The sequence below is a fragment of the Ovis aries genome, chromosome 3 (assembly GCF_016772045.2).
Source record: "Ovis aries strain OAR_USU_Benz2616 breed Rambouillet chromosome 3, ARS-UI_Ramb_v3.0, whole genome shotgun sequence".
Taxonomy (NCBI): domain Eukaryota; kingdom Metazoa; phylum Chordata; class Mammalia; order Artiodactyla; family Bovidae; genus Ovis; species Ovis aries.
Window position 1 is genome coordinate 10987768 of NC_056056.1, and position 23122 is coordinate 11010889.

Consider the following 23122-nt stretch of genomic DNA (forward strand, 5'->3'; position numbering starts at 1 on the left):
CACATGGGCTGTTTGTCACGCTGTTTCTGAAATATCTCCATATCTCAAAGAGAGCCTCTTTATTAACAGCTTCCATGAGGAAATTCCAAGAGCAGAATGAGACGTTCCAGGCCAACAGAGCCAGAATGGCAGAAGGGCTGGCTTTGGCATTGGCCAGAAAGGACCAGGTATTTAACGTGTGGCACTGCCCAGACTGGGGGGAAAGTCTCACTTGGCGACATGCTTTCAAAACTCATGCCATAAACCTGGTAGGAAATATGTACAATCTAGGAGAAAAGGATTGTGCTTTGTAAGTTCTTTGAAAGTTCATTTGGCTGTAGGGTGGGAAATTATCCAGAAACTTTATAGTTGTGATCGTAGAATGTGTCCATATGTGAGTATCCTTTTCCAACTGTGTAGCTGTGTAAAATAGAGAAGGAAAAGAAGTAGTATGTCCATAATCTGGTGATGAGCTCCCCCCAAGATGAGGGAAAAAAGAATCTCTGCCCTCCAAAAACCTGTCTGAAAGCCTGTCCCAAAGCACTTACCTTGTTATAGTGGAGAAGGTGCTATTAAGCTAGCGATCATCCATGATGTACATAGTTCTTACAACCTTTGTCCCAAGTTTCTTCTTCCCCAGCCAGCTAGACTGAGAGGAATTTCTGTAACCTCAATAGAACCATCCATTGAAAGATGCTGAATAAATGACAGTAGAAAAGGAAAATAATACTATTACTGGTTATTACAGTAATTATAAAGTTTATTTTGTTCAGTGGCATTTTAAATTTAGGATAAACATCAAATATTGTAATGATTGTGGAGAAGGAAATGGCAACCCACTCCTGTATTCTTGCCTGGAGAATCCCAGGGACAGGGAAGCCTGGGGGGCTGCCATCTATGGGGTCGCACAGAGTCAGACACAACTGAAGCGACTTAGCATGCTTGCATTATAATGATAACACTTGTTTTACAGTGTGTATTAGTCATCTCAGACATTAACCAGCTAGGAAAAAACATCATTCACCAATATTTAGTGAATAACTGTGGTGTGAATGTAAATGAAGAAATAATCTAGCATTGGTGGACTTGATTGTAGGCAATTAGGATATAGCCTTTTGTCCCAGTGGTTATTTTTTACCCTCTTCTGTGATTGGTGAATAAGAGGCATAGTCCTTTCTTCTTTAACTTTTATCAGATGGCATGAAGGATATTGGTAAAAATTAAAATGAGAAGGAAAATAATGATCAGGGACTCCTGAAGACCACCCTGTTCACCTCTTTTTCAGTAAATTAATTTTTAAGTGTCAACTGCGGAGTTACCAACTCAGCTGCTCCCTGCTACCCACTCCTAAGAAATAATAACAGTACTCAGAGACAGAGACTCAGAAAGAAGGTGAAAGCTGCATCAGAAGAGCTATATAGCTTTATGTGCTCTGCTTTGTAAAAGTTTTCTGGCTTATATTTGTGCTCTAGAATTTTATATAAAATTCATTTTCTTCTCCTTTTAGGACTCTTGGCTTTCTTACTGTTAAGCCAACATCGTGGCTTTTTTAATGTGCTATTTTGTTTGATTGATATGTTGCTTTGGGTGAGGTGGGAGGGTTATTTTGTTTTCTGAAAATCTTGATTTTGTTGATACTCTTGCCTGGAAACTGTACTTCTTTATTGTTTTGTTTTAGGAATGGTCAGAAAAAGTGGATCAGCTTGAAAAGGTTAGTTCATCTTATTTTTGTCTCCTTGTGAATATTGGCCTCTTCTCTGGGGCTTGGAAAATGCTTTCTCCAGTACCTAGTACACTGGTACCACTTCTTGGCAGCAGGGTGCCAGGTGATTAGACACTGACTTGGAAAGCTCTTGTCTTCGTTTATAGTTGTGATCTGTTGTTTGCCCTTCTTGGTGTACTCTCTACCCATCTCCTGCCTTTCTCTGTGTGTCTGAAGGCCCATAGGGACTGCATCAGCAGGGCTCCGTTGCCCTCTGGCTTGTAATTGAGGGCCCCAGTGGGGAACACCAAAAGATCTAGGTGGAAGAGTGTGATCAGAAGTTTATTCCCCCAGCCATCTCCACGTGAGGTCCCTTCTATTTGATTGCATCCCATGGCCAAAGGTCACAGCTTCAGTTTTACCTGTGGTTCACCCTCAGCTATATAGTTTCTCTTTCTGTGTTTCTTGTCTCTTTCTTGTGTTTCTTCTTTATGCCTTTGCCCCCTTTATGCCCAATGCTACTAGCACATTATCTCTTTTGGATTTTCTTACCCCACCCACAGCTTTGAAAAGTCTCTATGAGACTCTCCAAAATCCCTAATTTGAGTCTGCTTCCTGCTAGAGCCCAGATTGACACGGTGTTAACACTGGGAATACTTTTTGAGGATGCAGTGGGGAAGGAGAGCATTTCTGAAGGCTTAATGCTGAGCAGATAAGAGAACTTCTTAGCTAGACATAGATGAGAAGAATTGATTATTCCAGCACCATGACACTGTGTAGGTGCCTTATGTAATGTGTTCCTGGCTCTGAGACATGAACAGGAAAATGAAATTTCACACCTACAATTAGAAACACATTTTAATTTAAAATAATCAATTGTCAGTTTGCTCAACCCAAATTATATGCTGCTTCCTAATTCATTCCTTCTTTTCATTCAGTACTTATTCTTTATGATAGAAAATGATTTCTCAGATTGATATATTCAACTATATAATATATTTACTATTAATTTTATTAAAATAATGAGTTTTATTATTGCACCATTCTTGGGATAAAACACCAATTAAACCAGCAGTTTTCTTTGTGTGTTCTAAAGAAATCTGATTATGCAAGCTATCAGAATGTCTTAACATATTTATGTAAGGGAAGAATTATAGAAAAATCAAGCTATCTCCCAAAGAAACTTGTGTTTAAAAGAAATATGTATATATACACACACATACATATGTATAAATGTGGTGTTAATGATGGTCTTCTTAAATATAAAGGTATGGGTTAGGTTAAAATTTTCTTGTCTTAAAGGAAGCTCTTAAGATTGTAGCAGTTAAATTCTCATTGAACTATTTTTTCATCTTTTAAGATTATGGTAAAGGGGGATGCATATAGGACTGAAGTAAATAAAATCTACTTCGGTTCCCTAAGAGCTTTTTTCTCCCCGCTCCCCCACCGCCACAGGAGGAGTTGGGAAAGATTTCAGACCAGGAAAGAAGAATCAGACATCTATGTAGGTCTTTTAAGCCATAGTGATCTTTGGAAATGTTACTTTTAGAGTGTTTTAAAGTCTTTTCAATCAAGAATTGGAAACTGCAATAGCCAGAGTTTGTTCTGAAGAGAATTCATCTTGGGAAGCTATTCTTTAGTAAATTGTAACCTCCCAACTCTAGTCATGTCTAGTTTTTGTTGACTTGCTGTCTGAATGTACTAACTGAAACTAGTTCTACGTAAATGCATCTAATGTTTTAAGAGAATCAGTCTTATTCCAGTTACGCATGTTATTCAACCAGTTCAGTATGTCACTGAGATAGACTTGTCAAATGGATATCTGGAACTGCTAACCAAATGGAAGCACTTTTCAAATGTTAAGCTTTTATAGCTCTTCTTCCTCTTTGCACAACTATCATTTTTAAAAAAAATCTATTTCTACCTTAAAAAATTTGTAGGTAATTTTGTAAATAATTACTGTAAAGCTTCCCATTATCCATGTATTATTGCTACTGACAAGAAATTGCCTTAATGTTTTCCATTGTTAAGAATTCTGGTTATATAATACAAATTTCTCATGTCCTGGTTGCCTGAGCTGATGTCTTCTTCTTCTGGATAGGATAAAAGGTTTCTGACAGCTCAGTTACAGGAAATGAAGAATCAGAGTTTGAATCTTTTCCAAAGAAGAGATGAAATGGATGAATTAGAGGGATTCCAGCAACAGGAGCTAAGTAAAGTAAAGCACATGGTGCGCATTTCTGTCTTAGAAGCTAAACCCTCAGTAGATGATTAGTTACTCTGACTTTGCTAGTCGTGACTCTAACTGCTGATAAACATACCTTAGTTGTCTTTGATATTTATCATATTTGTATGTCTTTCAATTTATTAAAATGGAGAAGTTCTGTTTGATATGTCTTTCCTTTTTCTTTTTAAACTGCTGGGCCTACAAGATCCCTTCTAAGCTCACAAAAATGTTACAAAAACTTGCCTTACTGGTCCAGATTTTTTTTTAATTTCAGTTTTTATTTATTTATTTGCCTGCACTGGGTCTTAGCTGTGGCTTGTGAACTCTTAGTTGCAGCATGTGGGATCTAATTCCCTGACCAAGGATCAAACCTGGGCGCTTCCCGTATAGGAAGCACAGTCTTAGCCTCTGGACCACCAGGGAAGTCCTTGGTCCAGATTTTTTTGCAAGGGTATTTCTTAGTAGTACCCCAGTGAAACTTTCTGTCTTTGTATCAGCTTTTAAAAAAAGAAGAAAGCTTGGGGAAAATGGAGCAAGAATTGGAGGCACGAACCAGAGAACTTAGTCGCACCCAGGAGGAATTGGTGACGTCCAGTCAGATTTCGTTAGACTTAAGCCAGAAGCTGGAAGAACTGCAGAGACACTACTCAGCGCTGGAAGAGCAGAGGTTCTTGCTTGGTCTGTGGGGCCCATGGGAAGTGGTGTTAGTGTAGCTCTGGCTTGAGCCTACCTATCTTTCCCCATTGCTCACTGTGGCACTTTCTGATCTTAGTTTCTGCACAGTCTTCGGGGTTTGTCCATTCCCAAACCCCTCACTCCTCTAACCTGCCAAGCTCAGAACACCTCCAACCCTGCCAAGCTCAGAACACCTCCAACCCTGCCAAGCTCAGAACACCTCCAACCCTGCCAAGCAATTTAGATTGTTTTAGTTGCTAAACTGTTGAGTAGCTAAAGGCAGATCAGGATTTCTTGTTCAAACCTGGGTGGAATTTTTCTCTTGGGACTTCTGCTTCAGAGAGAGTCAGGGAGTCTTATCCATGGATAATCTTCACATGGCTAATGTTTGCAGCCCTGACATGTAAAGAACCATGTGTGTTTTTCCTGTGGAAGAATGTGTCTTAGATGAGATATTCAAATTTGTTCATTATCTGCTTTCTTTCAATGAAGAGATCATGTGACAGCTTCGAAAACAGGTGCAGAAAATAAGATCACAGTCCTGGAGCAAAAGGAACAGGAGCTCCAAGCATTCATTCAGCAACTTTCCACTGATTTGCAAAAGGTAAGAGTACCAGGAATGGACCCGAGTTCCTAGGATTCATGAATGGGGTAAAAACTAAACCTGCAAAAATTTCTGCACCAGAGTGTCTGGTGAAGCTTCTGTTTCTCGTGCAACCCACAGTGCCCTAGTTCCCGGTGTAACAAGTCTGCCTCCACATGGGCTTAGTTGCCTCACAACAAGGAGGACCCAATGAATAGATCTTACATAAATGAATGTCTGTGATACAAGGTTCATCTCTACATCAAACAGAAAATCTAGATACCTATAGTGTTTTGTCTCAGAAGCTTACTGTTTCCTTATAGAAGTCAAAACTTTCTGTTTGACAAGAAAAAAATTCACATCTCAAGAAGTCCCAAATAAGTGAATTAGGTTTTTCAAATGCAGGATGTGTGCCATAGGGAGAGTGCATTTCCAGTGCAGTAATCAAGGAACTCTTCCTGGCGTAATTGGAATTTCAAGGATGGGTAGAACAGGCCGAAAGCAAAAAAGACAGAAGGGTACAGAATACATTTGGGACTTTGAGAGTGGAGAGGATAACAGACATAAAGCTTTGCGGTTTGTGGAACTGTTTGGTATCAGTTAGAACCATCCACTCTTTTCATAATTGGAAAAACTAACTTTCCAGACTCTGGTCCTACTAAGTTAACTCATTTATTCTAAAACTATAATTTGAGCTTTATTATGTGTCAAGCACTGTGCTCTGTGCTAGGTGTTATAAATACTAGGCTGAGAAAAACAGATATCAATCACCCTTGCCCTTGCGGAACTTAGTCTAGAGGAGCAGTGAGACATTAATCAATAATCACATAGATAATTGCAAACTATAATGCCTGCTGTGAAGGAAAACTGCAGGATGCTGTGAGATCTTTTAAGAGGGCATCAAATCAGGTCTAGCGTTGAAGTCACGGAACACTTCCTTTAAGGAAGTGATGCTTGAACTGAGATGACCTGCTGAAGCAGGCAGGCGGGGTGGTGGGGGCGGTGATGGCTGAGAATTTTAAATAGAGAATAGCACAAACCATGAACCCAGACATCTGGAGGCCGTAAATTGAGTGGCACCTTCAGGGAAGTGGAAGAAGGCTGGAAGGGTAACACAGCAAGGGAGGGAGTTGCTTGGCTGTTAGAGGAAACACTGAAAGGGTTTCCAGCTGGAAGCTCTTGCATTGTCCAGGCATAACATGGTGGCTTTGACAAGAGTGGGGGTTGGAAATAATGGGAGAGAAGACAAATTTAAGAAATAGTGAAGAGACGGACCTACTTGGTACGTGGTAAATATAGGAGAAGAGCGAGAGTAAAGGTTGGGGTGATTACTGGGTTTCTAGCCTAATCAGCTAAGTGGCCAATGTTGTCAGTTATCAGGCTAAGAGAGCACTAGAGGAAGGGCAGTTTTCTCATAAAAATGAGTTTAGAGTCAGTTTCTGTGTTGTCCTTGTTAACACTGAGTAGATACAAAATAGTATTTATGACACGTAAGTAAGATCAAAAGTGTAACAAGCTAATGAACCCCCACGTAGCTACTATTCCCGCCTGCCATGTTAAGAAAAGGAATGTTTACCTTTGAGATTCTGTGTGCCCTGTCTGTTCTATCCCATTTCTTTCTTAAGTCAGCCTATCCAGAAATTATTCTACTTCTTTGCTTTGCTTTATAATTTTATCCCTAAACATCATCTTCTTTCCTGTATCATGCTTGTTGTTCAGTCACCAAGTCATGTCCAACTCTTTGCAACCCCATGGACTGCAGCTCACCAGGCTTAAATAAAATGCTGTAGGTATTTTTCTAACACTAGCTTTCTGTGCTCAAGATTATATTCCTGAGACACATTCATATGGACACATGCCACTATAATTTAATCTTCTCTCAACTGTATAGTGTGAAATTACTAGAGTTTATTTATCTGTTCTATTGATATGAACATTTTTTCAGCTTCTTTACTTTCACAAACAAGGCTGTTGTGAACTTTTGTCTGCCTGTGAAAGAGTTAACTCTGGGAACTTCCCTAGTAGTCCAGTGGCTAAGACTCCACATTCCCAATGCTGGGGGCCCAGGTTTAATCCCTGGTCAGGGAACTAGATCCCACATGCCACAACTAAAACCTGGCACAGCCAAATAAATTAAAAAAATTTTTCTTTAAAAAGAGTTAACTCTGGGGTCTATTTAAGATGTTAAAAGTTTGGGTCAACTCTATTAGATAACTACCATAGTAGTGGTAGTTATTTACAAACTTGTACCAATGGAGTATGAAAATTTGGGTTGCTCTGCTTCCTTGACAAGGTGGGATATTGTCAGACTTTTAATTTTTGCCAGTCTGGTGAACATGAAATGCATCTTCAGATTTTCTTACCATGATTGTTTTTTGGCCGCACTGTACGTCTTATAGGATCTTAGTTCAGGATTGAACCCAGGCCCTCAGCAGTGAAAGCAAGGAGTCCTCACCACTGGACCGCCAGAGAATTCCCTCTCACCATGATTTTAATTTGCTTTTCTCAGATTATTAATGAAGTTGAGCATCTTTTTATGTGTTTATCTATCGTTTTCACTCTTCTATGAAGTGCTGGTTCAAATCTTTTGCCCATTTTCTGTTGCATTTATGTCTTTCTCTCATTAATTGTTGGAATTCTTTATATATATACTGGCTACCATGCTCCTTTGTCGGTTGTATGGAACCACTGCTGGACTTTGGGGTGTATGCCACTGTGGTATTTCCACAATGCTGTGCATTGCCTTCCTGGCAGTGCAGGGCTTTCCTGGTGGCTCAGACGGTAAAGCGTCTGCCTACAATGCGCGAGACCCGGGTTCAGTCCCTGAGTCAGAAAGATCCCCTGAAGAAGGAAATGGCAACCCACTCCAGTATTCTTGCCTGGAAAATCTCATAGACCGAGGAGCCTGGTAGGCTACAGTCCATGGGGTCACAAAGAGTCAGACACGACTAAGCAACTTCACTTTTCTTTCATGCATTGCCTTACTAGCTACAGACGAGATAAGCCTCCCAACTCAGTTCTCTTTTAGGGATATTTTGAATATCCTTGGCCCACTGCTCTCCCATAGAACAAGCTGTCAGGCTCTTTAAAGAAACCCAGTGGGATATTGATTGGAAGTACATTGAATCTGAAGATGCATTTGGGGAGCATTGATTACTTTATCATGTGAGTTTTCTTATCCAAGAACATGGCCTCTGTGACTCTAGATATTCAGTGTTGTTGTTTCTTTAAAAATGACTTTCAACAACGTTCTCTCATTTTTCCCATAAAGGTTTGTTAGCATTAAATTCATTCCTAGGTGCTTTATTTTTTACACCAAACCTGAATTTTAAAAAGTATTTTTTGTATTGGTTGCTGGCATATAGAAATATTTATGTATTAATTTTTCACAACTTACTAACTCTTATTAAGCTTAACAGTGGATCTATACTGCTACTGCTGCTACTGAAGTCACTCAGTCATGTCCGACTCTTTGCGACCCTGTGGACTGTAGCCCACCAGGCTTCTCCATCCATGGGATTCTCCAGTCAAGAGTACTGGAGTGGGAGACCCAGGGATTGAACCCAGGTCTCCCGCATTGCAGGCAGATGCTTTACCCTCTGAGCCACCAGGGAAGCCCTATAGAGTCTAGCAATCATTTCATCTGCAAATAAAGATTGTTTCTTTCTTTCTTTCCTGTACCTTCTTTGTCTTTGCCTTGAGCTGTTTGTTTTCTTATTTTTGAGGGTTTTTTTTATTGTTGAATCATAGAGTTTTTTTTAATATGTTTTAGATAAAGGCCTTTGTCACATGTGTCTCTTGCAAATATTTTCTCCTAGTCTTTGGTTTGTCCTTGTCTTCTCATTCTCTTGACATTGTCTTTTGCAGAGCAGAAGCTTCTAATTTTGATGAAATCAACTTGTCAGTTATTTCTTTCATGGATCACGGCTTTGGTGTTACAATTAACAAATCATTGTCATATCCAACACCACCTAGATTTTCTTCTATGTTATCTTCTAGGAGTTCTATAGTTTTGAGTTCTATATTTAGGCCTGTGATCCACTTTCAGTTAATTTTTATGAAAAGTGTAAGGTCTGTGTCTACATTTTTTTTTTTTTTGCATGTGGGTATCCAGCTCTTCCAACACCTTTTGTTGAAGGAGCTGACTTTGCTCCATAGTATTCTTTTGCTCTTTTGTCAAAGATCAGTTGACTGTATTTGTGGGTGCTCTACTCAGTTCCATTGATCTAGTTGTCTGTTCTTTCGCCAATACTATACTGTCATAATTACTGTAGCTGTAGTAAGTCTTAAAGTCAAATAGTGGCAGTCCTGACATTATGCTTCTTTAGCATTGTGTTGGCTGTTCTGGGTCTTTTGCCCCTCCATATAAAATAAGTTTGTTGATATCCGTAAAATAACTTGCTGGGATTTTAATTTTGATTGCACTGAATTTATAGATCAAGAACTGATCTTCAGTGGAACAAAACAGAAAGCCCAGAGATAAATCCACACACCTATGGACACCTTATCTTCGACAAAGGAGGCAAGAATATACAATGGTTTAAAGACAATCTCTTTAACAAGTGGTGCTGGGAAAACTAGTCAACCACTTGTAAAAGAATGAAACTAGATCACTTTCTAACACCATATACAAAAATAAACTCAAAATGGATTAAAGATCTAAACGTAAGACCAGAAACTATAAAAATCCTAGAGGAGAACATAGGCAAAACACTCTCTGACATAAATCACAGCAGGATCCTCTATGATCCACCTCCCAGAATACTGGAAATAAAAGCAAAAATAAACAAATGGGACCTAATTAAAATTAAAAGCTTCTGCACAACAAAGGAAACTATAAGCAAGGTGAAAAGACAGCCTTCTGAATGGGAGAAAATAATAGCAAATGAAGCAACTGACAAACAACTAATCTCAAAAATATACAAGCAACTTATGCAGCTCAATTCCAGAAAAATAAACAACCCAATCAAAAAATGGGCCAAAGAACTAAATAGACATTTCTCCAAAGAAGACATAAGGATGGCTAACAAACACATGAAAAGATGCTCAACATCACTCATTATCAGAGAAATGCAAATCAAAACCACAATGAGGTACCATTTCACACCAGTCAGAATGGCAGCGATCCAAAAGTCTACAAGCAATAAATGCTGGAGAGGGTGTGGAGAAAAAGGAACCCTCTTACACTGTTAGTGGGAATGCAAACTAGTACAGCCACTATGGAGAACAGTGTGGAGATTCCTTAAAAACTTGCAAATAAAACTGCCTTATGACCCAGCAATCCCACTGCTGGGCATACACACCAAGGAAACCAGAATTGAAAGAGGCACGTGTACCCCAGTGTTCATCGCAGCACTGTTTATAATAGCCAGGACATGGAAACAACCTAGATGTCCATCAGCAGATAAATGGATAAGAAAGCTGTGGTACATATACACAATGGAGTATTACTCAGCCATTAAAAAGAATACATTTGAATCAGTTCTAATGAGGTGGATGAAACTGTAACCTATTATACAGAGTGAAGTAAGCCAGAAAGAAAAACACCAATACAGTATACTAACACACATATATGGAATTTAGAAAGATGGTAATGATAACCCTGTATGCAAGACAGCAAAAGAGACACAGATGTTTAGAATGGACTTTTGGACTCTGTGGGAGAGGGAGAGGGTGGGATGATTTGGGAGAATGGCATTGAAACATGTATCAGATCATGTAAGAAACGAATCACCAGTCTATGTTCGATACAGGATACAGCATGCTTGGGGCTGGTGCACGGGGATGATCCAGAGAGATGATCCACAGAGGTGGGAAGGGGGTTCAGGATTGGGAACTCATGTACACCCGTGGCTGATTCATGTCAATGTATGACAAAACCAATACAGTATTGTAAAGCAAAATAAAGTAAAAATAAAAATTAAAAAAAGAACTGATCTTGTTAAGAACTGATTCATTGACAGTATTGAGTCTTTCCTATCCATGAACATGGAATATCACTCCATTTATTTAGTTTTTTTTAATTGCATTGATCAGAGTTTTAGTTTTCCCCATGTATATCTTATACATATTTTGTTAGATTTATACCTAAATACTTCATTTTTGGAGTCTTACTATAAATAGTAAGTGTTTTTATTTCAAATTTTACTTGTTCATTGTTGGTATATAGGAATACAATTGAATTTTATATAGATGGGGAAACAGTGGAAACAATGACAGACTTTATTTTCTTAGGCTCCAAAATCACTGCAGATGGTAGCTGCAGCCATGGAATTAAAAGACAAGTGTTTTGGAAGAAAAGCTATGACCAACCTAGGCAGCATATTAAAAAGCAGAGACATTACTTTGCCAACAAAAGTCCATCTGGTCAGTGCTGTGGTTTTTCCAGTAGTCATGTATGGATGTGAGAGTTGGACTATAAAGAAAGCTGAGCGCCAAAGAACCGATGCTTTTGAAATGTGGTGTTGGAGAAGACTCTTGAGAGTCCCTCGGACTGCAAGGAGATCAAACCAGTCCATCCTAAAATAAATCAGTCCTGAGAATTCATTGGAAGGACTGATGTTGAAGCTGAAGCTCTAGTACTTTGGCCACCTGATGCAAGAACTGACTCATTGGAAAAGACCCTGATGCTGGGCAAGATTGAAGGCAGAAGGAGAAGGAGACAAGAGGATGAGATGGTTGGATTGCAACACCGACTCAGTGGACCTAAGTTTGAGCAAGTTCCGGGAGCTCGTGATGGACAGGGAAGCCTGGCATGCTACAGTCCGTGGCATCACAGAGTCGGACATGACTGAGCAGTTGAACTGAACTGACTGAACCATGTTTCCTGCCATCTTGATATAATCACTTTTAAGTTCCAGGGTTTTTGTTGTTGTTGTTGGTTCATGTGGATTTCCTACACAGATGATCGTATCATCTGCAGACAAAAGCAGCTTTATGTTTTCCTTCCTTATCTCCATTCCTTTTGTTTCTTTTTCTCGCCTCATTGCATTAGCAAAGACTTCCAGATGATGTTAAAAAGAAGTGGGAAGAGGGGACATCCTATCTTTGTATCTGATCTTAGTGGGAAACCTTTGAGTTTCTCACCATTAAGTGTGGTGTTAGCTGTAGCACATTAAGTGCTGAGGGCTTGAAGTAGAAAATCCAGAGGTGGGGAATCACTCCTTGTGGGATATAGGGCACAAGAAAACTAACTGGAAATTGGCAACTGATTCTTTCTTCTTTCCCTGACTCTGCCCTACACAGTAACTTATATGAGACTGACTTGTTCTTTTGGTTTTTACTAGAAAGGGTCAGCTGTATCTCTCAAGTTCATATTGATGTGTGGTGGATGTAGTACAAGCTTTGGAATAGGAAGGCTTGGGTTTTGAACCCTTATTCTGTCAGCACGGTGTGTGCTGTTGGGCTAGTTCCTAAGCTTCAGTTGCCCTGTAAATGGTCAAGTAAAGGGTGGTTGTAAGGACTAGAGGAGTGGAAAGTGCCTGCACATGCTCTGCAAACTGTAGTTGCTCCTGCACCATCCTGTTTCTTATTCCTGTTGTCAACATTATTAGTAAGAGACCCATTAAAGGTAGGTCAGCCTGGCCAAAACTGCGTTTCTTTCCTGTCAAACTCCCTCTTAGCCGTGTTTTCTCTGCCTTGCGTAATATTACCATTCAACCAGGCATCTGAGCCACAGACTTAGGAGTTGTCTTCACTTCTTTCTTCCTCTCCACCCAGCCTCCTGGTCATGTTGAACTTGTCTGTTTACCCCTTTACACCTACTGCCTTTTACACAGAAAGCTTGTTTCTCTTCCCCACCTTCCACCTGGACTTGCCTGCTTAGGAGGCCTGATCAGATTGCTGGGTTAATCCCTTCTGCCTCTGATGTCTCATGGCACCTGGTATGTCCCTCTGTTGGAGCACGATTGTATTGTTTTATAATTAATTACGTGTATATCTCTGCCACCAGCCTCCATGCTTCTTTGGGTCAGTAGCTGTAGCTGATTATATCCGTGGGAGACAGCACAAAGAGTATAGGCTTGATCAAAGTTTATTGAATGATGCAGAATGAAACCATTCTTCAAACTTCTGCTCTACTATATATGTTGTCGCCCCTGTGAGAAATCAGAATGGCAAAAGCTTCTTTCTAAAACCTTGGATCCAAGTAGCTGCATCGTATTCTGAGGAGAGAATTGGCTGAGTTGCAGTCTAAAGTTTGTGGCTTGAGTTGGAGCAGCAGAGCATAAAGTGAGGGAATTTGAGGAAGTGAATTATATGTGAGGAGGTTCTAGTCTTCGCAGTGTAATGTCGATGCTATACGACCTTATTTTGGAGTGAAGAATGGGCATCTTCAGCGGATGTAAGGACCAGTGAGGAGCTGAGAAATGATACAATGAAAGCTTCCTGGATCCTCAGTTTTGATGTTGCGCAGCATCAAAGATTGGCAGTAGTGAAAGGAACAAAGTTAGTCCCAACCTACCACCGCCACCACTACCACCATTGCTAAAGAGGTAGACTGAAATAAATATGTGGGCAGCTGTGTACCTGGGGCCGTGGTGTAAGGTGCTGCTGTGTGTGGTTCACCTGTGATTCCTGTGTTGTGAGCCAGGGTGAATACCATCATTTGTTTCAATTCTCTCTTCAACCTGAAGACAGCTGTCATTATAAGACTGTCATTATAAGGCTTCATCTAGCCCCCTGTTTCCAAGCATATTCTTCTGTAGGTCATTATAGGATTGGCTAGGAGCTTGAGTGGAATTAGCTCTGCTGGTTCTTGGCATCTGGTATAAAGTTGTAGGTCCTGTTAGACTCTGGATTAATAGAATTAAACCTATGCTTGATGGGAGTGGGAGGAGCATTCCTTTAGCTGGAAAATCATGACAATACAAAGGTTATTTTAGAGAGGAGGAACATCTTTGCAGGGTCCTGGCTAGATTTCACAGAGGCAATAGCATCCTCCCTTCCCATTTGTCAGTTGCTTAAATTGGAGCATTTGCTGTTTACTGCACTAGGCCTGAAACAGATACCCAAGTGGTGTTGGGTTCTGATCTTGTATCTTTTCTGGTCCATTTTCAGGGAAGATTTCTTGGCTGTATGGTTCTCCTAGGATGCAGTTGGAAACAGAATTTCAGAGAAACATGATGATTCTAGAGGACATGGTTAGGGAGGGACGCAGAGTGTAACATAACCTCTGCTTTCACCTGCAGGTCACTGCTGAAACTCAGGAGAAAGAAAAACTCATCACACATTTGCAGGAGAAGGTTGCCTCCCTGGAGAAGAGACTAGAGCAGAATCTCTCAGGGGAAGAACACGTGCAGGAACTTCTGAAAGAGGTAACTAGTCTGGAGTAAACCTCAAACCTAAATCCCCCACCCCAACCCAGAAAAGTCAAATGCCGCTGTCTGAATGACTCCATTCTGGAAAATACTGCCTACAGAATTAAGTTCAAGCTTCCTTCTGTAACATAAAAGGCTTTTCTCATGATCTGCCCTTTGTCTAACTTTCCAGTCTTGTTTCATGACCTGAACCCATCATCACTGTGACTTTCAAGAAGCTGTAGTTCCCCAGATGTCTCCTGCTGTTTCACACCTCTAGTGTCTTCCCTAGAGCCAGACATCCTGGCTGGTTCATCTAGAGCCAGACTCACCTAAAGCCAGACCTCCTGCAGTCCGAAGTCAACTGGGCCTTAGGAAGCATCACTGTTAACAAAGCTAGTGGAGGTGATGGAATTCCAGCTGAACTATTTCAAGTCCTAAAAGATTATGCTGTGAAAGTGCTACACTCAGTTCAGTTCAGTTCAGTCGCTCAGTCGTGTCCGACTCTTTGCGACCCCATGGACTGCAGCATGCCAGGCTTCCCTGTCCATCACCAACTCCTGGGGCTTCCCCAAACTCATATCCAAGTCGGTGATGCCATCCAACCATCTCATCCTCTTCATCGTCCCCTTCTCCTGCCTTCAATCATTCCCAGCATCAGGGTCTTTCACAGTGAGTCAGTTCTTCGCATCAGGTGGCCAAAATACTGGAGTTTTGGCTTCAGCATCAGTCCTTCCAATGAATATTCAGGACTGATTTCCTTTAGGATTGACTAGTTTCATCCCCTTGCAATCCAAGGGACCCTCAAGGGTCTTCTCCAACACCACAGTTGAAAAGCATCAATTCTTCGGTGCTCAGCTTTCTTTATAGTCCAGCTCTCAGCATTCATACATGACTACTGGAAAAACCATAGCTTTATTGGCAAAGTAATTTCTCTGCTTTTCAATATGCTGTCTAGGTTGGTCAAAGGTTTTCTTCCAAGAGGCAAGCATCTTTTAATTTCTTGGCTGCAGTCACCATCTGCAGTGATTTGGGGGTGCAAGAAAATAAAATCTGTCACTGTTACCATTGTTTCCCCATCTGTTTGCTATCAAGTGATGGGACCAGATGCCATGATCTTAGTTTTCTGAATGTTGAGCTTTAAGCCTACTTTTTCACTCTCTTCTTTCACTTTCAACAAGAAGCTCTTTAGTTCTCCTTCACTTTTTGCCATAAGGGTGGTGTCATCTGCATATCTGAGGTTATTGATATTTCTCCCAGCAATCTTGATTCCAGCTTGTGCTTCATCCATCCCAGCAGTTCGCATGATGTACCCTGCATATAAGTTAAATAAGCAGGGTAACAGTATGCAGCCCTGACGTACTCCTTTCCCAATTTGGAACCAGTCTGTTGTTCATGTCTGGTTCTAACTATTGCTTCTTGACCTGCATGCAGATTTCTCAGGAGGCAGGTAAGGTGGTCTGGTATTTCCATATCTTGAAGAACTTTCCACAGTTTGTTATGATCCACGCAAAGGCTTTAGCATAGTCAATAAAGCAGAAGTAGATGTTTTTCTGGAACTCTCTTGCTTTTTCCATAATCCAGCAGATGCTGGCAATTTGATCTCTGGTTCCTCTGTCTTTAATAAATGCAGCTTGAACATCTGGAATCTCATGGTTCATGTACTGTGGAAGTGTGGCTTGGAGAATTTTGAGCATTACTTTGCTAGCATGTGAGATGAGTACAATCGTGCAGTAGTTTGAGCATTCTTTGGCATTGCCTTTCTTTGGGATTGGAGTGAAAACTGACCTTTTCCAGTCCTATGGCCACTGCTGAGTTTTCCAAATTTGCTGGCATATTGAGTGCAGTACTTTCACAGCATCATCTTTAGGATTGAAATAGCTCAACTGGAATTCCATCACCTCCACTAGCTTTGTTCATAGTGATGCTTCCTAACGCCCACTTGACTTGACATTCCAGGGTGTCTGGCTCTAGGGGAGTGATCACACCATCGTGGTTTTCTGGGTCATGAAGATCTTTTTTGTATGGTTCTTCTGTGTATTCTTGCCACCTCTTCTTAATATCTTCTGCTTCCGTTAGGTCCATACCATTTCTGTCCTTTATTAAACCCATCTTTGCGTGAAATGTTCCCTTGGTATCTCTAATTTTGTTGAAGCGATCTCTAGTCTTTCCCATTTTGTTGTTTTCCTCTATTTCTTTGCATTGATCACTGAGGAAGGATTTCTTATCTCTCCTTGCTATTTTTTGGAACAGGCTTGTCTAACTCAATGAAACTATGAGCCATGCTATGTAGGGCCACCCAAGTTGGACAGGTCATGGTGGAGAGTTCTGACAAAACATGGTCTACTGGAGAAGGGAATGGAAAACCACTTCCATATTCTTGCCTTGAGAACCCATGAACAGTGTGAAAAGGCAAAAAGATATGACACTGAAAGATGAACTCCCTAGGTTGGTAGGTGTCCAATATTCTACTGGAGAAGAGTGGAGAAATAACTCCAGAAAGATTGAAGAGATAGAGCCAAAGCAAAAACGCCCATTTGTGGTTGTGACTGGTGATGGAAGTAAAGTCCAATGCTGCACTCAATATGCCAGCAAATTTGGAAAACTCAGCAGTGGCCACAGGACTGGAAAAGGTCAGTTTTCATTCCAATCCCAAAGAAAGGCAATGCCAAAGAAAGTTCAAACTGCTGCACAATTGCACTCATCTCACACACTAGCAAAGTAATGCTCACAATTCTCCAAGCAAGGCTTCAGCAGTACATGAACCATGAACTTTAAGATGTTCAAGCCAGAACTAGAAAAGGCAGAAGAACCAGAGATCAAATTGCCAATATCTGCTGAATCATTGAATAAGCATGAGAGTTCCAGACAAATGTCTACATCTGCTTTATTGACTACATCAAAGCCTTTGACTGTGTGGATCACAACAAACGGGAAAATTCTTCAAGAGATGGGAATTCCAGACCACCTTACCTACCTCCTGAGAAATCTGCATGCAGGTCAAGAAGCAACAGACATGGAACAACAGACTGGTTCCAAATTGGAAAAGGAGAACGTCAAGGCTGTAGATTGTCTCCCTGCTTATTTAACTTACATGCAGAGTATATCACGTGAAATGCCGGGCTGGATGAAGCTGAAGCTGAAATCAAGTTTGCCTGAAGAAATGTCAATAACCTCAGATATGCAGATGATACCACCCCTATGGCAGAAAGCGAAGAGGAATGGAGGAGCCTCTTGATGAAAGTGAAAGAGGAGAGTGAAAAAGCTGGCTTAAAACTCAGTATTCAGGAAACTAAGATCATGGCATTCGGTCCCATCATTTCATTGCAAATAGATGTGGAAACAGTGACAGACTTTATTTTCTTGCACTCCAAAATCACTGCAGATGGTGACTGCAAAGCTATGAAATTAAAAGACAAGCGTCTTGGAAGAAAAGCTATGACCAACCTAGACAGCATATTAAAAAGCAGAGACATTACTGTGCCAACGAAGATCCGTCTGGTCAATGCTATGGTTTTTCCATTAATCATGAATTGATGTGAGTTTTGGACTATAAAGAAAGCTGAGCACCAAAGAATTGATACTTTCGAACTGTGGTGTTGGAGAAGACTCTTGAGAGTCCTTTGGACTGCAAAGAGATCAAACCAGTCAATCCTAAAGGAAATCAGTCCTGAATATTCATTGGAAGGACTGATGCTGGACCTGAAACTCCAGTACTTTGGCCAGCTGATACAAAGAACTAACTACTTGGAAAAGGCCTTGAAGCCGGGAAGGATTGAAGGCAGGAGGTGAAGGGACAACAGAGGATGAGATGGTTAGGTTGTATGGCATCACCAACTCGATGGAAATGAGTTTGAGCAGGTTCCAGGTGTTGGTAATGGACAGGGGAGCCTGGCGTGCTGCAGTCATGGGATCGCAAAGAGTCATGCACAACTGAACTGAACTGTGTGTCCTGCCTCTGCCCAGGTGCTCTGGTTCGGCCCTGGTCAGCTTGGAGAGTAAAGCCTCTTCCTTTCCTGAGGCAGCGAGCATCCCCTGCTCTCTGCTGCCGCTTTGTGCGCACTGTTGCACTCTGTTATATACTCTCTTGGGTTAGTCTTTGCCGCGGCCTCAAAGTCAAAAACCTGTCAAGTTTATCTTTGTATACTTTACAATATGTGAATTTTCTCTCTACTATTTTGAAGTTTTTTGTGCATATTCATGTCCTTCATGCCTTGCACAAATAATAATGTGTTGTAGATATCAGTAAATGTATATGCAATGGAGAAATGACTGTTTCCTTTTTCTCTTCTTTCAACTTACAGAAAACACTTGCTGAGCAGAATTTGGAGGATACCAGACAGCAGCTCTTGGCAGCCAGAAGCAGCCAGGCCAAGACCATCAACAACCTGGAGACTCGGGTACTGACCTCACTCCTGTGTCTGGGTGGCTCCCTGGTGCCCTTAGATGACATGGCTGTGACTGAGAATTCCCCTGCGTCAGAGATTTTCTTCCAAAGGGTTTCTCTTTGGGGTTTTACTTGTAGAGAACTGAGGTAGTCGTCTTCTCCATTCTTGCCACATTAGCATCGTTCTTCCACAGACGATTGTTCTCTTCTCTGTTTCTTCCCTTTTATCTTCTTTCCCCTTCCTCCCATAGGAAACCATTCTAGTGTGGTAAATAGAGACCCTTTTATTGCTGGATAACCTTAAAACAGCTAACATTGTTTTATGTGTGTGTTAATTTAGGTAAATGATACTGCTGTACATGAATTTTCCTCGTTACTTTGCACTGCTCCATCTTCTATATCCACTTCATTGTTCTCACCTCCTGCTAGATATCCAGACTGCCACCTTCTTTCTGTCACTGCAGATTACCCTGCAGTGAACATCCTCATTTCTGTTGCCTTAAGAAGGATAGTGAGTGTGTGTGACTTAACGTGACTCGGTAGGACAGGAATGCTCCCAGAGGGCTGCCCAGGATGCGAGAGAGTTCCTATCGATGCATCTCTGTCTTTTCCAGCACTGGCATTTCTCAGCCTTTTCGTTTTCTTGCCAGTTTCACAAGTGTGAAGTGGTAGAAGTAGCAGGGGATCTCCGTGAGGCCTCGTATAAGAACACTAATCGTGTTCATGAGGGCTCCACTCTCATGACCCAAGTACCTCCCAGGCACCTCACATGCTAACACCATCTCGTCAGATGTTAAGACTTCAACATAGGAATTGGGGGGCACAAATATTCAGGCCATAGCAAATGCTTAACTCATTTTTAAAGTCTTTCTTGTTTCTTGGTCAGTATTAATATATGTAAAGCTATATTTTTTCCTAACTACAGCTTTGTTAGCTTTATTGTAATTCAGCTCTATTTCTCAATCATCTTTTTTATTACGGTAAAATACACATAAATGTAAAATTTACCATTTCAGCCATTTCTAGGTGTACAGTGGCATTAAGTACATTTATGTTTTGCATACCATCACCACCATCCATTCGTAGAACTTTTTCATCTTCTCAAACTATGACTGTGTGCCAATTAAAACAGTAACTCCCGGTTCTCTCCTCTGTCCAGCTCCTGGCGCCCACCATTCTACCTTCTGTTTTCATGAATGTGATGACTCTAGGCACCTCAAAAACTGGGATCATACAGTTTTTGTCTTTTTGGGTCTGGCTTACTGCACTTAGCGTAATGTCTTCAAAGTTCATTCATGTTATAGCATATGTCAGAATTTCATTACTTTTTAAGACTGAACAAGCCTTTTTCAGACCTTAATTCCATTCTAGATATAGCATGTTATTTATCCATTCATTTGCCCATAGATGTTTCGGTTGTTTCCTCCTTGTGGCTATTGTGAATACTGTTGCAGTGAGTGTTAGTGTATGAACAAGGTTTTTGTGTGGGCTTGCTCTCATTTCTCTTGGGCATATTCCTAGGAGTAGAGTTGCTGGGTCATATGATAACTCCATGCATAGCTTTTTGAGGATCTGAATCTTTCTTGAGTTCTGCCTGCAAACTGGAACTTGCATAGATATTTACTAAATCCAGGAGTTTAAAAAGGCAAGTTTCAGTCCTGGCTCTGCACTGATAAAATTTGTGATCATGAGCAAATGACATAACTGTTTTCCTCTGTGGAAGGCTCACACTGTTCTTGTGGGGTTGTTTCCATGAAAACTTACTTCTGAACATATATGAGGAACCATGAGGCCTAAAAACATTCTTTTCTCATTTGGTACCTCCCTCTCCTTGACAAAGCTGCAACCTTCTATGTGCTTGTATTTTAATAATAAAGTTCCCCTAGGGAAGACCTGACTCAGCAAAATCTTTGTAGGAGAAATTGGCAAAGTCCGCTTGAGTCAGACAGAAAGATCGTGCTGGAGGCCGAGTCTCGCTCAGCACTGGGTGCTGTGTCGTCCTGTACCCCCTGCGGGCCTCGTGTCCTGGGGCAGTGCCAGAGACACAGTCAGACTTGGTCGGCATGTGTGGAGCAAGGGAGACCTAAGTTTGTCTCACGGGCAATAATCCCACTTCTGGAAATGTATCCTAAGCAAGTGATTCAAACCAGATCAACAATATTTACATGAAGATGTCAACTGCTGCCTCATTCTATCTGCAGAACGGAAAACAGCTGAGTTACCTGGACAGTAGACAGCAGTTCAGGAAATTATACAACATCCTTGGAGGAAATAATCTAAGATTTGAAGACTACATGGAAACATAGAAGGAAATTTGAGCACGGAGGAAAAATACACAGTTTTACTAGAATGGTATACAGAGTTGTAAAAAAAAAGTGAAAAAAATGAAACTGTGTTAGAATGATAGTGCTTTATAATGGTTGCCTTATGAGCATCTTTTTTTCTAATTAAAATTTTTTCTTTAGTGTACCTGCTTTATGATTTAAATAAATTTTATTTTAAAAGCCATTTGTTACTACTCAGCTTGTTTTGAACAAAAGGATACTTCTCTTTCCTTCTTAGGTGAAAGAACTAGAGCAGAGCCTGCAGGCCTCTGAGGAGAAGCTGAAGCAGAGCAGTGACGTGGTGGCAGCTCAGGAAGCTCAAATTCAAGAGCTTGTAAGTGGTGATCATGCTCTGCTGTGTTCTAGGCCCCTGATTCTTTCCTTTGTGCCCTTGAAGTCCCCAGACTCATTCCCAGCTCCTGGAATGGCATCTGGACCTTAGATACAGTTGTGGGCAGACAGGCAGTTGCAGAGAGAGGGAGTCAGGACCTGCTGGAGGGTCTGAGTTTCCGGGAGAGGTGGTGACTGGCTAGTTCCCACCTAACAGCTGGCTGCAGGGCCCGGCCTAATTCTGGAACTGTTAAGTATTGTGTGACCACTGGTGGTCAAACCTCATCTTGCAGCTGGGGGCTATGGAGAACAGCTCCAGGCCCTGGGGAGAAGACAGCAAGGGCTCAGCCCATAGTCACAGCCCCAGGTCGGGTGTGGAGCTAGAAACTAGAGAAGTGAAGACATTGGTTGCCTCTTTCTCACATGTGTTTCCATTTAGTCCTGGCAGCAGACCTCAGAGCCGTGCACTGCTGTCCTCATTCACTAGAGGAAGCAGGCTCAGGAAGATGACCAGGCCACCAGCCCAGGGTCTCCCCACTAGGAAATGGCTGAACCCGCACCCTCCGGAGGTCACAGCCCCTGCTCTTCATCCCTGTGTTGTGTGCCTCCCCAGGGAAGCGCCTCAGCCACAGAGGGCAGCACTGAGTAGAGTGAAGGAGGGCTGTGTCTTAGGACTGGTGCCTAGAGCTGTCCCCTAGCCCCAGCTCGTGAGCAGGCCAGGGGACCTCAGCAGCACCCATGCTGGAGAAGGTCAGAAAGGAGAGTTGTTTCTATGGGACACTCATCTTTGGAAGACAGGGTAGGGCCCGTGTCACCAGGAGTAGCTGTCCTCTGCTGCCCCCTCAGGCCGCCGCGAACACAGAGAGCAGCCGCGCCCAGCAGCGGGCCCTCGCGCTGGAGCAGCAGCGCACGGAGCAGATCCACGCGCTGGAGGCCCAGCTCGCAGGCCTGGGGAGAGCGCGAGTGGCCGACCTGACAGCCGCAGAGCGGGAGCTGGTGAGCGAGGGAAGGAAAGGGGCTGGGAGCACCCCGCTCACACGCAGCCAGGCCATTTGACAGGAAGAAGACCAGCCTGCCTCTGAACTCGGGCACCACTTTTTAGAGGAGTTTTTCTATTTTAACAGCACACCTGCTCATGAGACTAGTTGTAAAAAGACTGCTTTTTACGAAAACCCCAAGCAGATGGTTTTTCTTGAGCTGCATGTCGACTTCCTGACCAGTCCCATCAGCTGCTTTCCTGTCTTCCTAAAATGTGTACTGCCCATCCCTAATGGCTTCCGCCTTTCCCTGGCCTCCCTCCTTGTTCCATAGGCTTCAGAATCGAGTGCCTTAGTTCTTGTGAGGAGAGTGTCAGGTGACTCTCCCTTTCTGATCCCAAACCCTATCCTCCTGTCCCACCCCTGCAGTGGCAACAAAAGGGAAAGGGGCAGTTTTAAAGGTTACATGTCAAAGAGGCCTACACCCAGGGGAAATAGCGTAAAGACCTTTTCTTTTATGCATACTTTCCTCAATTTGCAGAGAAAGCTGGAGCAAGAAAATGCAGCCCTTAAAGAAAGTAAGAATGAATGTGAGTGCTCTTTACAGCATCACCAGCTTGAGCTAAAGAAGCTGAAGGTATT

General features: G+C 41.9%; 1 protein-coding gene across 6 annotated transcripts in view; it reads left to right on the forward strand.

The window, feature by feature from the left end:
• Positions 1-23122, forward strand: part of GOLGA1 (golgin A1) — a 47340-nt gene that overhangs the window by 10604 nt on the left and 13614 nt on the right. For 3 of the 6 annotated variants that reach the window (XM_060411805.1, XM_004005642.5, XM_060411806.1), the window contains exons 6-15: positions 70-167; positions 1658-1690; positions 3783-3911; positions 4406-4575; positions 5076-5187; positions 14355-14480; positions 18767-18862; positions 21412-21507; positions 22350-22499; positions 23022-23117. In XM_060411805.1, coding sequence (XP_060267788.1) covers positions 70-167; positions 1658-1690; positions 3783-3911; positions 4406-4575; positions 5076-5187; positions 14355-14480; positions 18767-18862; positions 21412-21507; positions 22350-22499; positions 23022-23117 — 1106 coding nt within the window. The remainder of the gene's footprint in view (positions 1-69; positions 168-1657; positions 1691-3782; positions 3912-4405; positions 4576-5075; positions 5188-14354; positions 14481-18766; positions 18863-21411; positions 21508-22349; positions 22500-23021; positions 23118-23122) is intronic. The other 3 variants (XM_060411807.1, XM_060411809.1, XM_060411808.1) reach the window with 3 other exon arrangements.